At 38.2% G+C, this 13,690-nt stretch overlaps 1 protein-coding gene across 2 annotated transcripts in view; it reads left to right on the top strand.

The window, feature by feature from the left end:
• The window catches only part of UTP18 (UTP18 small subunit processome component), a 36,663-nt gene that overhangs the window by 13,590 nt on the left and 9,383 nt on the right, over positions 1-13,690 (top strand). For both annotated transcript variants that reach the window (XM_036753997.1, XM_036753998.1), the window contains exons 8-10: positions 2,883-2,983; positions 3,234-3,324; positions 10,157-10,280. In XM_036753997.1, the coding sequence (XP_036609892.1) occupies positions 2,883-2,983; positions 3,234-3,324; positions 10,157-10,280 (316 nt within the window). The remainder of the gene's footprint in view (positions 1-2,882; positions 2,984-3,233; positions 3,325-10,156; positions 10,281-13,690) is intronic.

Genomic DNA, 13,690 nt, shown 5'->3' with positions numbered 1-13,690 from the left:
GTAACAAAATTGAAAACAAATAACTACTGAATTACTAAATAAAACTAGTAGCTTTTTTCTTCAAAAAAAAAAAAACCATTAGAAGAAAATCAAATTACTGATTTCAGAAGCAAAAAAAGAGAATTCACAACAAAAGAAGAAGAAAGAAAGGATGCTAATAGAAACTACTTTGCCCAACTGTATGCCATTAATGGAAAGGAAGAGGAAAGGAAATAGGCATTTATGTAACACCTACTTTGTGTCAAGCATGCTAAGTCACTGAGTGCTTTTATGTGTCTTATGTCATTTGATGTTCAGAACAACCCTGCAAGGTAGGTGCTGTTATCCTTATTTTATAGATCAGGAATCTTAACTCATCCAGGGTCACTAGTGAGTATCTGAGGTCAAATTGGAACTCCAGATCTTTCTGACTTTCAGCCCACTACCCTGTCCACTGTTCCACCAGCTGCCTCTGGTGCCTAAAACTGAAAATATAATGAAATAAATGAATGTTTACATATCAAAATTGAGGAATGAGAAATAGAGAATTTAAATAACCAAATTTCAGAGTGACAAATGAACTTCCAAAGAAAAAAGTTCCAGAACCATCTGGATTCATGAGTGAGTTCTCTTCAGCATTCAGAGATGAATTTCAGTATTATATAAATGGTTTGCCAAAATAGTAAGAAGGGCTTCCACCAGATATCTTCTGTGACACAGACATAAACAAAGGAGAATTAAAACAGAAAAAGGAAACTGCAGACCAGTATCCTTAATGAACATAGATGCAGTACTTTTAAAAAGAATGTTAGCAAAGAGGCTAAAACAACATATCACAGAGATTACATGCTGTGATTAGATTGTATTTATACCAGGAATGTAGACTTGGTTTAATAATGGGAAAACTATACACTTAGTTACCCCCCAAAATTTATAACAAAATGCAACACCCATTTTTGTAAGAAAAAACCCTAGGAAACAGGAATGAATGGACCTTTTCTTAAAATGATAAATGGTATATATCCAAAACCAAGAAAGAGCTACCAGAGACAAATTAGAATACTTTCCAGTAAAGTAAGGGCTGAAACAAGGATGTCCATCATACCCCTTCTGTTTGACAAATTACTAGAAATGCTGGCTATAGCAGTAAAACAAGAAAGAGAAATTGAGGAAATAGTCATAGGTATTATTGAGGAATTATTTTTGCAGATATGATGCTGTATTTAAAGCACCCTAAAGAGTTGACTAAAAATTAATGGAAACCATTCAGAACCAAAGATAGATTGCCAGGGGCATACTTTTCTAGGCAGAAAATGTCAACAGCAGGCAGCAACTGCCTGCAGATGAAGTACATTCAGGGCCAGGATTACCCCAAAGCCTGGGGCTCAAAAAGAAGTCAGGAAATTTGCTACGTTCATCCAAGCAAATAAACCTTTTGCTCAGCCCTAAATCTGCTTGGAGAGTTGGTTCCTTGGACTCTTGCCTGGCTTTAGTGTTTCCCTGTTTGGTCTTTGTTCCTCATATTGCCACACTACTGTTTTGTCCTTATTTTGGATGTGCCTTTCTCTAATCCCTGCTTATTCTTTGCACTAGTTGTCTGTTTTGCTTCTACTTGTTTGACTCCTCACTACAAGAACTCTCACTGGTGCAGTTTCCATTATAAGCCTGCTCAGTGGAGAATTCTGCCTATGGAGCCACAACACACTAAACATTTTCTAATGATCTTGTACTGGGGTTGCACTAAGTCCTGAGTTTAGTATCTTGATTATTCGAAATGTAGTACCAAGTTTTATTTAACTTGGAAAACTACTGAAGTCTTTGAAAAGGAGTCCTATTGGGGTGGCACGGGAGAGAAGGAGACGTTGGCTGATTGTCCTTAGCCGCCTCCCCTTGAGCAAGGGCAGTTAAGGTCATTGAACAAGTAGAGTAAGACTGACAATGACTTAGAAGACCTTTTTATTGATTGGGCAGGTGTTTGTAGGGCTTGAGAAGAGGCTTGACCCTTGGCTTGCTTTCCTCAGACCTCACCTTTCAATCTCTTTGATTGTATTGAATGGAGACTCACTTCTCCATACTGTACCATTTTTTTCTGCCTCAGGATATAAGGGAATGCTATGGATTAGGTCCTGTGACACACCTGTGTGCAGACTCCTGTAAGAGTGGCTCCCTCCGTGTGTTGCTGCCTCAGTCTTTAGTGAACTCAGTTGAGCAAAGGTCAGGTACTAGCATTCTGTGTTTTTCCCCAAAATCTAATGGTCCATAGCAATTATATCATGTTGGCTCTCCTGTTTTCACATGGCAAGTTTGTGGAAGTGTTGTTTGTTCTTTTGTGTGTGTTTGTTTTTCCATTGGCCTTGACCTTGGGTGTATTTGTTCCCTTCTGCTTTGCTCAGCATCCTTTAAATCTTTTTTACTCAGGAGATCTTTTAGCTACTGTTCCCATGGGTGTTAATTCATTTGGGATGCTGGTCTATTGCAGTCTTTGGGCGTTCTTCCTCCTCTCCAGGAAGTACTTTATAAACTTTAAATGTGAATTATTACCTAAACAGGGTAGTAGTTGGCACTGTGTGTGCCAACAGAGAAGTGACACATGGAAGGACTAGAATGTCTTGGGGACAGGGACACCTTGCAGGCCACATAATTGTTAGCTTCTGTTCCTATAAGCAGAGTGAGCTTGTGTGTTTTTGAAGGGCCTAATCTCTTAGTGCTTTTCAAACCCTAGGAGGCATTCTTTATATCTCACAGAGCCTGTCTGCACACTTTCTGCAGCCCAGCTCTATATAGATTGATGGCCCTTTTCAGCACTGTGTCCTGTGAGTTTAAAAAGGCTTTGAGTAATTAATAGATGAGAGCTTGATTGAAATGATTAATCCCTATTGAATTCATTTGTTTCTTTTTTTAAGGTTTAAAGGAGAAGTTTGTCAGAAACTTTGAAATATCACCAGATGGATCTTTTTTGCTCTTAAATGGTTCTTCAGGATATTTTCATCTACTTTCAATGAAGGTAACTTATTGCTGATTCTTGTTTTTCTCTTGTTTCCCAGTCTGGGACTCTTAAATATTCCCAGCTTGTTCTACACTTGAATCTGGAGTCTCAAATAATGAAGGATAGGCCATTGAAGAAACTTTAATTCTTAGGGGAGGATAATCTTCAAAATAGAGAAGAGCAAAAGAGAACTTGGAAAATAGAAAGGTTGTTTTTAGACTACATGATGTGACCCTGAACAATTTGTTAATTCCTGTGTATCTTTTAGACGAAAGAGCTGATTGGCAGTATGAAAATAAATGGAAAAGCAGCAGCATCAGCTTTCTCATCAGATAGCACAAAAATATATGCCAGCTCTGGTAAGTTTAATGACTAATAGAATGGTATGGATATGCTTATTGAAATCTTCATATTTAAAAAAATAAATTTTATTTCGTTCTTGAATTTTAATTTCTTGCTTTGAATGGGCAAACCATGGAATGAAAACTAGTTTTAAACTTTAAAAATTGGTTTATTCCACCTTTACCCTTTTTGCCTTTTTTCTCCCCAGGCAGTAGTAATGAATTCTTGTGTCAAATGTTAATTTTTATGAAAAAACTTGATATGCAAAAGCTTATTTACGAGACAGAATTCCATATTACCATAATTTATATAGTTGTGTATAGGCTATATGAATAGCTTTTAGGAGGTTGTTGAATTGTAAGAAACAGGTTGTGTTAGATTTGTTTGAAAAAAATTTAAAATGATTAGTTATATTGATTTATAGCTGTCTTTTCAGCCTGTTCTAACATTTTGAATTTTCTTTTATATTGACTTGTTATAAAGGAAAATACAATCTGGAATGTATAACTTTATGAAGAAAAATGCACTTCTTAGTTATCCAGGGAAAAGGAGCGCTGAAGAGTTTTATAGAATTTATTTCATAATAAGTATTTGTAGCTATAGTGTTCTGACGTTACAGAGTAAGAGAAGGAGCTTATTCATTGAGGCTACCAAATGTGGCTGTGGAAGGCTCCATCACTTGATCCCAAGAAAAAGTATCATTGTTAGTAAAAGCTTTTGATTTCATTTTGAAAGGCCAAACTCTGGAGCTGTCGAAGAATGATGTGTTATATGTCCTTTTTAAGTGATACTTTTACTTATAGGAGCTCAGTGAATGACTATCCTGGTCTTTTGTTATTGTAAGGATTCATTCCTTGAGGCCAGCTGCATCTCTAAACCTATTGTGATGTTTTCTTTTGACAGCAGAGACATTAATATGGTGTCCCCAGCCAGGGAACTTGGCACCTTGTGGAAGAGGTGTGATGTAGTCCTTGCTTTTTTCAGTAGGGTTGGTATTTCATTTTAATTAAGGGATACTGTCAGCGTAGTACTAATGTGTTTTCAAAGGCTGTTTGTGTTTGTTTGGAAATACCTTTATCAGACTTTAGCACTTCTTTTAGGACAGAGTCTCTTAATCACTTTTATGTCAAGGCCTCCTTTGCCAGCTGTCTGATGAAGTCTAGCCATCTGACGGCTTCTTCTCAGGATCCTTTGCTGGATCTTCATCCAGGTCATTCCCTGTAATCATAGGTGTACTACAGGGTTCTGTCCAGCGTTCTCCTCTCTCTATGCCCTTCTCTTCTCTCTCCCCTCTCCCCTCACCTCCTACACTTGGTGATCTCAGCTCCCATAGATTTAATTACCATCTCTATGCTGATAATTCTCAAATTTACACATCTTACCCCAACCTTCCTGTTGCCCTCTAGCCTTGCATGTCCAGCAGACATCTTAAACTCAACATATCTGAAAGAGGACTCATTACCTTTCCCCCAACACTCCCCCCATCCCAAGCCACCTTCCTTATTACTGTAGAGGGCAATAGCATCCTCCCAGTCCCTCAGGCTCACAACTTAGGAGTCATCTGGAATTTCTTGCTATCCCCCCTTTGATTTCACCTTCGCCACATCTCTCAAACACTCCTCCTCTCCTCTAACACTGCCGCCAGTCTAGTGCATGCTCTAATCACTTCATGCCCAGACTGTTGCAGTATCTGCTGGTGTTCCATAAAGTGCAGGTCTGAACATAGAACCTTCCTACTCAATAAACTCCTGTTGCTTCCAATATCAAATACAAAATCCTCTACTTGTCTTTAAAGCTCTTCATAACCTAGCCCCCCTCTACCGTCTTACACCTTACTCCTGCCAAGTACTCTTCCATACAGTAACATTGGCCTCCTATTTCACAAATGAGATGCTCCATCCTTTGGCTCTGGGCATTTTCTCTGGTACTGTTCCCCATGCCCAGAATGCTCTCCCTCCTCATGTACTGGCTTCCTTTATGTCCCAGCTAAAATCCCTTTTTCTACCGAAGCCTTTCCCTACCCCTCCTAATTCTAGTGCCTTCCTTCTGTTCAGGATTTCCTGTTTATCCTGGATGTAGCTTGTTTGTATGTATTTGTCTGCTGTAGGTTCCTTGAGGGCAAGGATGTCACGTGCCCTGAGCATGGTGTCTGGCACACAGTAAGTGCTTAATGAATATTTATTGATTTTGATTGATTGATGTTAGGAAGCGAGAGAAGTGAAGAGTTTCTCAGCTGTTTGGCTCTACCTGTTCTTTTATCTTAAACCCTTCCTCTATGAACCCCCCGAAGAGATTTAAAACTAATCCTTAATAGTTTTTACTCATTTTCATACTCTTGTCACTTCTGTTTATATATGGTCCTCCTGAGCATCCTTTTTTCCTAGTCATCCTTCTTGAATAGCTTTCTTGTAATATGTGACCACTCCACTGGTCCTCATTCCAGTATTAACATAAGTGGCCTTAAAAAAGATTGCATATGGGGAAATTGCCCTATGGAAATAAAAAAGACAAAAGTATCCCACTGGGTAGTCTAGGCCTGGATCCTCAACAAGGCAGAGCTGGAGGGTAGAGGGAGCATTAGTGGATTTTTATGAGCAGGCTCTCTCCATGCATGGTGTCACCTTGAACTAATACAACATTAGAGATGCAGGAGCTGGCATGGCTTATTTTGTTTTTAGGAAACCCCTTGAAGGCAGCCTGCTACAGCTGCTGTGCTTTAAATGTTGAAAAGGATTTTGACCATGTTGAATGCATTGTAAATGAGGCCAAACTGCTCTGACTTAGTTGATCTACATTACTCTTATCTTCTTAACTTGAGAGAGAGATTGAGCTTTAGGAAAGGCTTCTTCACAAATAAGATGTGGTCTGTCCCAGCTATGTTATATTATATTGTACCATGGGACTTGGTTGCTTTTTGCCTAGGTTTCCTCATTTGCCTTTGACAATTTTTGATTTGGAGTATGGGGGAGATAATAATTCTGAGGCTCAGAGAAGAAAGAGGTGTGCATGTGTCTGTGTGTCTCTGTGTGTACACACACATAGGATATAGTTCTTGACAAACGAGAAATATATTCTTTTTAATGAGAATATTCGCCTCATTCCATTCCTGTAGCCCACCACCTCTGCCAAGAGGAGGGAGGTATGTGTTACTGTTGGTTTTCTGGAGTTAAGATTGATTATTGCATTGATCAGAGTTCTGATGTCTTTCATTATTGGGTTTTTTCACATTGATGTCGTTTTAGTATGAATTGTTACGGTAGTTCTACTTATTTTGGTAATAAAATTCTTCCCTAATTTCTCCCCATCCTTTATATTCATCATTTCTTTCTTATAGTGCAGTAATATTCCTTTACATTCATATACCATAGTTTGATTAGCATTACTCCATTTGATGGACAGTCACTGTTTTTCCACAATTCTTTGTTATTACATAAATGCTGCTATAAATATTTTATTTAAGAACTTTGCCTTAGAAAGGCCTTTGACCTTGAGTATGTGCCCAGTCTTGGTATCACTGGGTTAAAGGGTTCAGTTTAGTGACTTTCCTAGTATAATTCATAATTGCTTTCTGTATTCCCAGTGGTATATTGCACTATAAGAATTCGATCAATTCGTGTTTCATCTTTTATCGCCTTTGCCAATCTGATTGGTGTGAGGTGAAATATTATCTCCATTTACCATTTCTCTTATTTTTAATAATTTTAAGCATTCTTTCACATAGTTGATAGTTTGTATTTCTTTGAAAACTGCTTATTCTTCTCCTTTGGCCACTTAAATGTAACGGATCCAGGTCTCTGTGACCTTGTCAGGAATGAGTACTAACCCTGCCTTGATGGCATGTAAGTTCCTTTCAGGCAAGGATGGTTTCATTTTGCTCTTTGCATCAGTACACACTTGTACTATGTTAAGAACTTAATAAATACTTATTGATTGTGTCTATCTTGAGCTCTGTCTGAACAAGAAGTCCTGTGTAGCAAATGCTTTCGTTAGACACCATCTTCTTGGTGTTTGCTAATTGAAATGTCCTTCTGACATGAGATTTGGGCACAGAACTGTTTCTGTTGTGGACCTGCGGTGTAGGAGTGGGCTCTTACTGTTCTTTATTGTTATTTTACTTTACTTTCAAGAAAATATAGTAGACAGAGATCTGGATTTGGAGTCAGAAAAAAGCTTGAGTTTAGACATCACCTCCGATACTTACAAGGCTCGCTTGATCGTTTATGAGCTTTAGATAATGCTCTACAACCCATATCCTGAGTCATGGATCAATTGAACTTTTGCTGGAGTGAGTCCCCACATACTGAAGAAATATTGCATCTTTTGTGTATTTCCGTATAACTTACTTTTACAAACACCTCAGTGATTATCTGGCCTCTCTCTGTTCCTTTGGTTCCTTAAAGAAGCAGTATTCTTTTCCTTCTGGTCCTCAGATTCACCCTTAACCCTCACATTAAAATGAATTTGTTAACCTCCTATGAACTTGGGATCCATGGGATTTCCTGCATTAGCCTTTCATTTTATGGCCATAAGATATCATACTTATCATGCTTACCTCTCCTTTTGCCTTCATTTTTCTTTTGAAATTTTTTTAAAAAAAGAAAAAAAGGTAGAACTTTAAGCTCTTATCCAACATATACTTTATTTTTTATGTACAACGTATACTTTATTTTTCCCCCACTTAATAGTATTTTTTTTCAATTACATGTAAAGATAGTTTTTAACATTCACTTTTATAAGATTTAGAGTTCCAATTTTTTTCCTCCCTCCCTCTCCCTCCCTGTCTTCCCCAAGATGGCACACAGTCTGGTATTGGTTATACATGTACAATCATATTAAACATGTTTCCTCATTAGTCATATTGTGAAAGAAGAATCAGAGCAAAAGGGGAAAACCACAAGAAAGAAAAAGAAGAGAAAATAGTCTGCTTTGATCTGCATTCAAACTCCATAGTTCTTTCTCTGGATGTGGATAGCATTTGCCATCGTGAGTCTTTTCGAATTGTCTTAGATCATTGTATTTCTGAGAAGAGCTAAGTCTTTTCTAAGTTGGTCATCGCACAGTGTTGCTGTTACTGTGTACAGTGTTCTCCGGGTTCTGCTCACTTAGCATCAGTTCATGTAAGTCCAGGTTTTTTTGAAATCCACCTACTCATTTCTCATAGCACAGTAGTATTCCATTACATTCATATATCACAACTTGTTCAGCCATTCCCCAATTGGTGGGCATCCCCTCAATTTCCAATTCTTGGCCGTCACAAAAAGAGCTTGATTAAATACTTCTGTACATGTGGGTCCTTTCCCCATTTTTATGATCTCTTTGGGATACAGACATAGAAGTGGTATTGCTGGATCAAAGGGTATGCACGGTTTGATAGTCCTTTGAGTGTAGTTCCAAATTTCTCTCTAGAATGGTTGGATCAGTTCACAACTTCACCAACAATGCATTAGTGTTCCAAATTTCCCATGTCTTCTCCAACATAATTTTCCTTTTTTTTGTCATATTAGCCAACATGATAGGTATGAGGTGGTACCTCAGAATTGGGAAACATATATGTTAGAAAGCAAGAGGAGAGCTAGAGATCTTTTTAGATCTATGGTTCAGTACCCTAATCAGACAAGAGATCAGTTAACTTTAGGACAATATGTTCACTTTTGCATGAGCTCATGAATAGAATATAAATTTTAGTGACAGATTGCACAATCCACTTTGGATAGCCCATTTCAATGTTTCAACACCCTGAGGTTCCAAAATATCTCATTTTTTCCCCACAGTCTCTGATCACCACCCCACACCTCCCTATTCCTTCTTCGAATACCAGAAGGAATGTCTCTTCCCTATCTTAGCGTGTTCCATCTCTAAGCCTTCATCTCTGGACAGTTGTCTCTTCTCAGACAAATGGCATAAAATACATTTTTTTTCCCCTCTGTTATACTTATATAATGCTTTAAGAGTTACAGAGTATTTTCCTCATATACTCCTGTGAGCTAGGTATTTTCTTTTTTTGCAGATGAGGAAACTGAGGTTCCGGTTAAATGACTTGCCTCTTGTCACATAGTTGTAAGTGTCAGAGTCGGGACTCAAGCCTCAGTCTGTTTTAGGAAATTTTTGGTATCTATCCTTTTGTACATTACTGACCCCTAGTTTTTTATTTGTTTTGCTTTATGTCAATGATTTCAAAATAGCAGTGAACTCATGCTCTATATTATATTCCATTTTAATTCAGTTCAACAAATTTTTAGAATGTGCATAGTGCTTCACTGTGTGTGCTAGGTACTGGGCATGCAAAGACAAAAGCAAAACTGTGCCTGCCCTCAGAGAGCTTTTATTCTACAGGAGACAGAAGGTAGTAACATACATAAGCTTAATACATGGGAGAAAAGGGGGGGGTCAAACAAGAAGCTCTAGAAAAGTTTGACTTGGTAGATGGCACCAACCACGGGGATTTTCAGGGAAGGCCTTGTGGAAATATGGTGCAGGAACTGAGTGTGAAAGAGAAGTGCAGACATTATCCAGGTGTGGAGGATGGTCTGAGGCAGGAGGGGGAATTTCGGGAGGTTTGGGTCAAATTTAGAGAAAATAAGAGTGCTTATCAAACTTGAAAGAATTACTAAATTTGGCATTTAAAGCCCTGATTTATTGTCTAAAAACCTGATGCTAGTAATCCAGTGTGAAACATAGCACTTTCTTATCAGTGACCTAGGTTTAGTTTAAGGTGAAAACTAACTGTAGCTGTCACAGTGTCACATGTAGTGCTTACTGTATGTCCACCTGGTAACTCCAAGGACCGATGGGTTTTTTTGCCTCGAGATTATAAAATTGTTACTTCTCCCCTTTTGTTCCTTCGTTCAGTGGATGGTGAAGTTTACATTTGGGATGTGAATACCAGGAAGTGCCTGAACAAATTTACTGATGAAGGATGTTTGCGTGGATTAAGCATTGCTGTGTCTAGGAATGGACAATATGTTGCTTGTGGGTGAGTAAAGATAAATGGTTGTAACCTCTTAGCACTTTACATTAATTCATGATAATGCTAGATATCTTACTTAAGTAATATATTTGCTCTTCTTCATAGAATTAATTCAAAATTCTGTATTGATGGCCTAATTTCAAATCTACCTTTTTCTTGTTGCCGTAACACCTGACTTAACCTTAGTGTTCTGAAACAGCTGTTGAACCAGTAAAATGCAGGGTGACCTTACAGTTGCATTTCGTTTTATGATTGAAGTAACAGTTTTGCCATGCCCTAACATTGTGTAACTGTGCTGCTGGAGGGGGCATTTCCTAGTGGAGTACCCAGGAATGGATTGTTGGCCTTGTGCTGTTTCCTGTTTTTAATGTTTTCTTGGATAAAGGTTTAGATGGCCTGCTTGCCAAGTGAGGGGGTTTTAACATAGTGGCTGACTGAGTCAGACTCTGAAAGGATCTTGATAGGCTAGAATGGAATGAGAGAAGCATCATTTATAACAAGGAACTTTTTCTAAAGTATGTAAATTTTGCTTTTCTTACCACTTCCAAGTATTTTTCACTATATATTATTTTCTTCTCTATTATCTCTTTCCAATTTATAGTTTGTTTCTGGATTAAAAGCAGATTTTTTTTTTCCCCACAAAAGAATTGTAGTATAATGGAAATAGCAGTAGATTTGGAGTCCGAAGACCTCTGTTCTCCTCTTACCTTTGCCACTTGGTAGCTTTGCAGCCTAGGGGAGCTCAGTGCTTCTTGGAACATCGCTTTCTTCATCTGGAAGATGACAGAATACTTGCTCTGCTTGCCTTGCTGGGTAAGGGGAGTTAGGCATCAGTCAGCATTCATTTAAGCACTTCACTGTGCCTAGTGCTGGGGGTATTGGAAGACAGCATGCAAAAAGGAAGCTGAAAATCAGGTTTGGAATTGGGTGGTGTATAGGCAGAGGCATGGCGGCTAAGTCTGGGGCCTGCTACAGGTGAGGAGTCACAAGGCCACTGAGGCATGGTGGCTAAGTTGAGAGAAGGAGGGACGTCTGGCTTGGACCTTTCTCCCAAAATGGAGATTCCAGGAAGAACTTAACCAGTGGGAAAATTAGGCAAATGACATAGCTATAGAATCTTAAGAGTTCTGAAAGATGTTTGTAAATTGTAAAGTAGCAGTTCCTTTTATGGTGGTATTATATAGAAATCTAGTTTTATAAAAATCCTACTTTTACATTTAGAAGGAACCTTAGAGAAAAATCTTGTTTTACCCCCTCATTTTGCAAATAAGAAAACTGAGGTTCAGAGCAATTGAGTGATTTGCCCAGGATTACTTTATTCACGAAACCTGGTCTAGAGCCTAGACTTCCTGACTTCCCATTTTGTGTTCTTTGCATTGTTACATGGAGTCATCCCAGAATTTGATTGTCCTTTAATTAGTGGACTCCCACAGGACATTTAAAAAGTGCCTGAATTTGCCCCTCCCTCCAACCTCCAATCAAATTTAGAACAGTTTTTCACAACTTATCTCTTCATGAAGGATGATACTTTAGTGGTTGACACCTTCTCCGATGTTGGATCTTTGCTGTAGTATTGGTGCTGGTGTGAGAATTCACTGTACCTTTGTAGTTAGGATAAAGATTTTCTGTACGGGGCAGTGTTGGAAGCATCCTAAGTTGGCTTGGGTTGATGCATTTACTCGGGCATCTGTTTTTTAATATCTTAAAAAGAAGCTACAATTAAGGCAGATAATGTTGTTTAGTAGGAAGAGCAAAGACTGGACGTCGGATCTTCTTTGCGACCTGAGTCTTGCTATTTACAAACTGTAATCTTGCAAATCAGCTAACATCTTTGTGCCTTACTTCCTCATGTATGAGATAGGTATTAAAAGACTTTCCCTTAGTCAGGACCTTGTAGGGATAAAGGGGTAGATTTGAAAGCCCTTTACCAAGTATGAAGAGTTGAATAAGTGCAAGGGGACTATTGTTGACATTACATTATCATCAATTCCCTGGTTGGAGCACCACCTTGGCTGTTTCTTTCTCAAAGACTCAGTTTTTTCTTCTTCCCATTCACTTTCAGCTTTTACTTTACTTTTAGGACTGAGGCTCTCTGTAGTGCAAAGCTGGTTTATTTTTTTTTTTTGAGATTTTTTATTTTTAGTTTACAACACTTGGTTCTACATAATTTTGAGTTCCAGGTTTTCTCCCCCCTTCCCTCCCCAATACGGCATGGAATCTGATATATCTTCTACACATAACACACTAGTCAAGTTGTGAAGAAGAATTATGACCAATGGAATGAATCCTGAGAAAGAGGAAACAGAACCAAAAAAACACGCCAAAACAAAAACAAAAACAAAAGAGGAAAAAAAAAAGGGAAAAAAAAAGGCGAGCATAAAGTGTGCCTCAATCTGCATTCAGATTCCGTAGTTCTTTGTCTGGATGTAGATAGCATCCTCCATCGTGAGTCCACAAAACTCTTTCTATAGCTATCCCTTCATGCTTTCCTCTAGTCTCAGAAGAAATGCCTCTCCTCTAAGGCCAGTTATTCCACTTAAACTTTTATTCTGCTCCAGCCCTTCCAGCTTCCTGAGGACCATGTTTTCCACCTTGGCACCCCACCCCCCCGCCATTGCATTTTTCATTTGTTTTTTCTCCACTCTTTAAAAAAAAAAAATTATTTTCACATTTGTCATGTTGTAAAGAAGAATTAGAACCAACAGGAGGAACCAGAGAAAGAAGAAACAAACCAAAAGAAGGAGAGCAAATAGTATGCTTCGATCTGCATTCAGACCCCATAGTTCTTTTTCTGGATGTTCTCCACTCTTTATTAACCTGTGCTTTCACACATACACATGTTTCTCCTAGATTTAAAAAGCAAAAACAAAAAATACTCCTATCTTGGTTCTTCTGCTAGTTCTCTCTATTGTTGGGCTTTACTTCTTAAAAAAAATTCTCTTTTTTAATTAGGAACTAAAGAAACAACAGCAAACATCCATATTGAAAAGAAGTACAGAAAAAGGATTGTATATGAAACTAAGACTCTCTTGTTATATACAGATTGTTCTTAAGTATGCTAAATTTAACATGATAATTTGAGTATTATTTTGCTTGTCTCTGTTTCTCAAGTTTCTTTTTGCTCTAATGTAAATAAAAAAAATTAATTGACATTCTTCCTCCTCCTCCTTATTAACTATAAACTCCCTTCACCCTAACCACACTCCAGGAAACAAATTAACTGGGGAGATAACATGAGAACAACTGTTCAAATATTAAATATATAGTATAAATTGGAGGCAGAAGGAAGGCAATAGCATTAAGGGAGATTAAGAGAGGCTTCTTGCGGAAAATGGAATTTTAGCTAAGACTTGAAGGAAATAAGGTAATCTAGGAGGTAGAAGAAGAACAACCAGGGCAAAGGCATGGAGGAGGCA

Source organism: Trichosurus vulpecula, chromosome 4, assembly GCF_011100635.1.
Source record: "Trichosurus vulpecula isolate mTriVul1 chromosome 4, mTriVul1.pri, whole genome shotgun sequence".
In the NCBI taxonomy this organism is placed as follows: domain Eukaryota; kingdom Metazoa; phylum Chordata; class Mammalia; order Diprotodontia; family Phalangeridae; genus Trichosurus; species Trichosurus vulpecula.
Note: the sequence above shows the minus strand (reverse complement) of the source record. Positions and strands in the feature narration are given on the sequence as shown.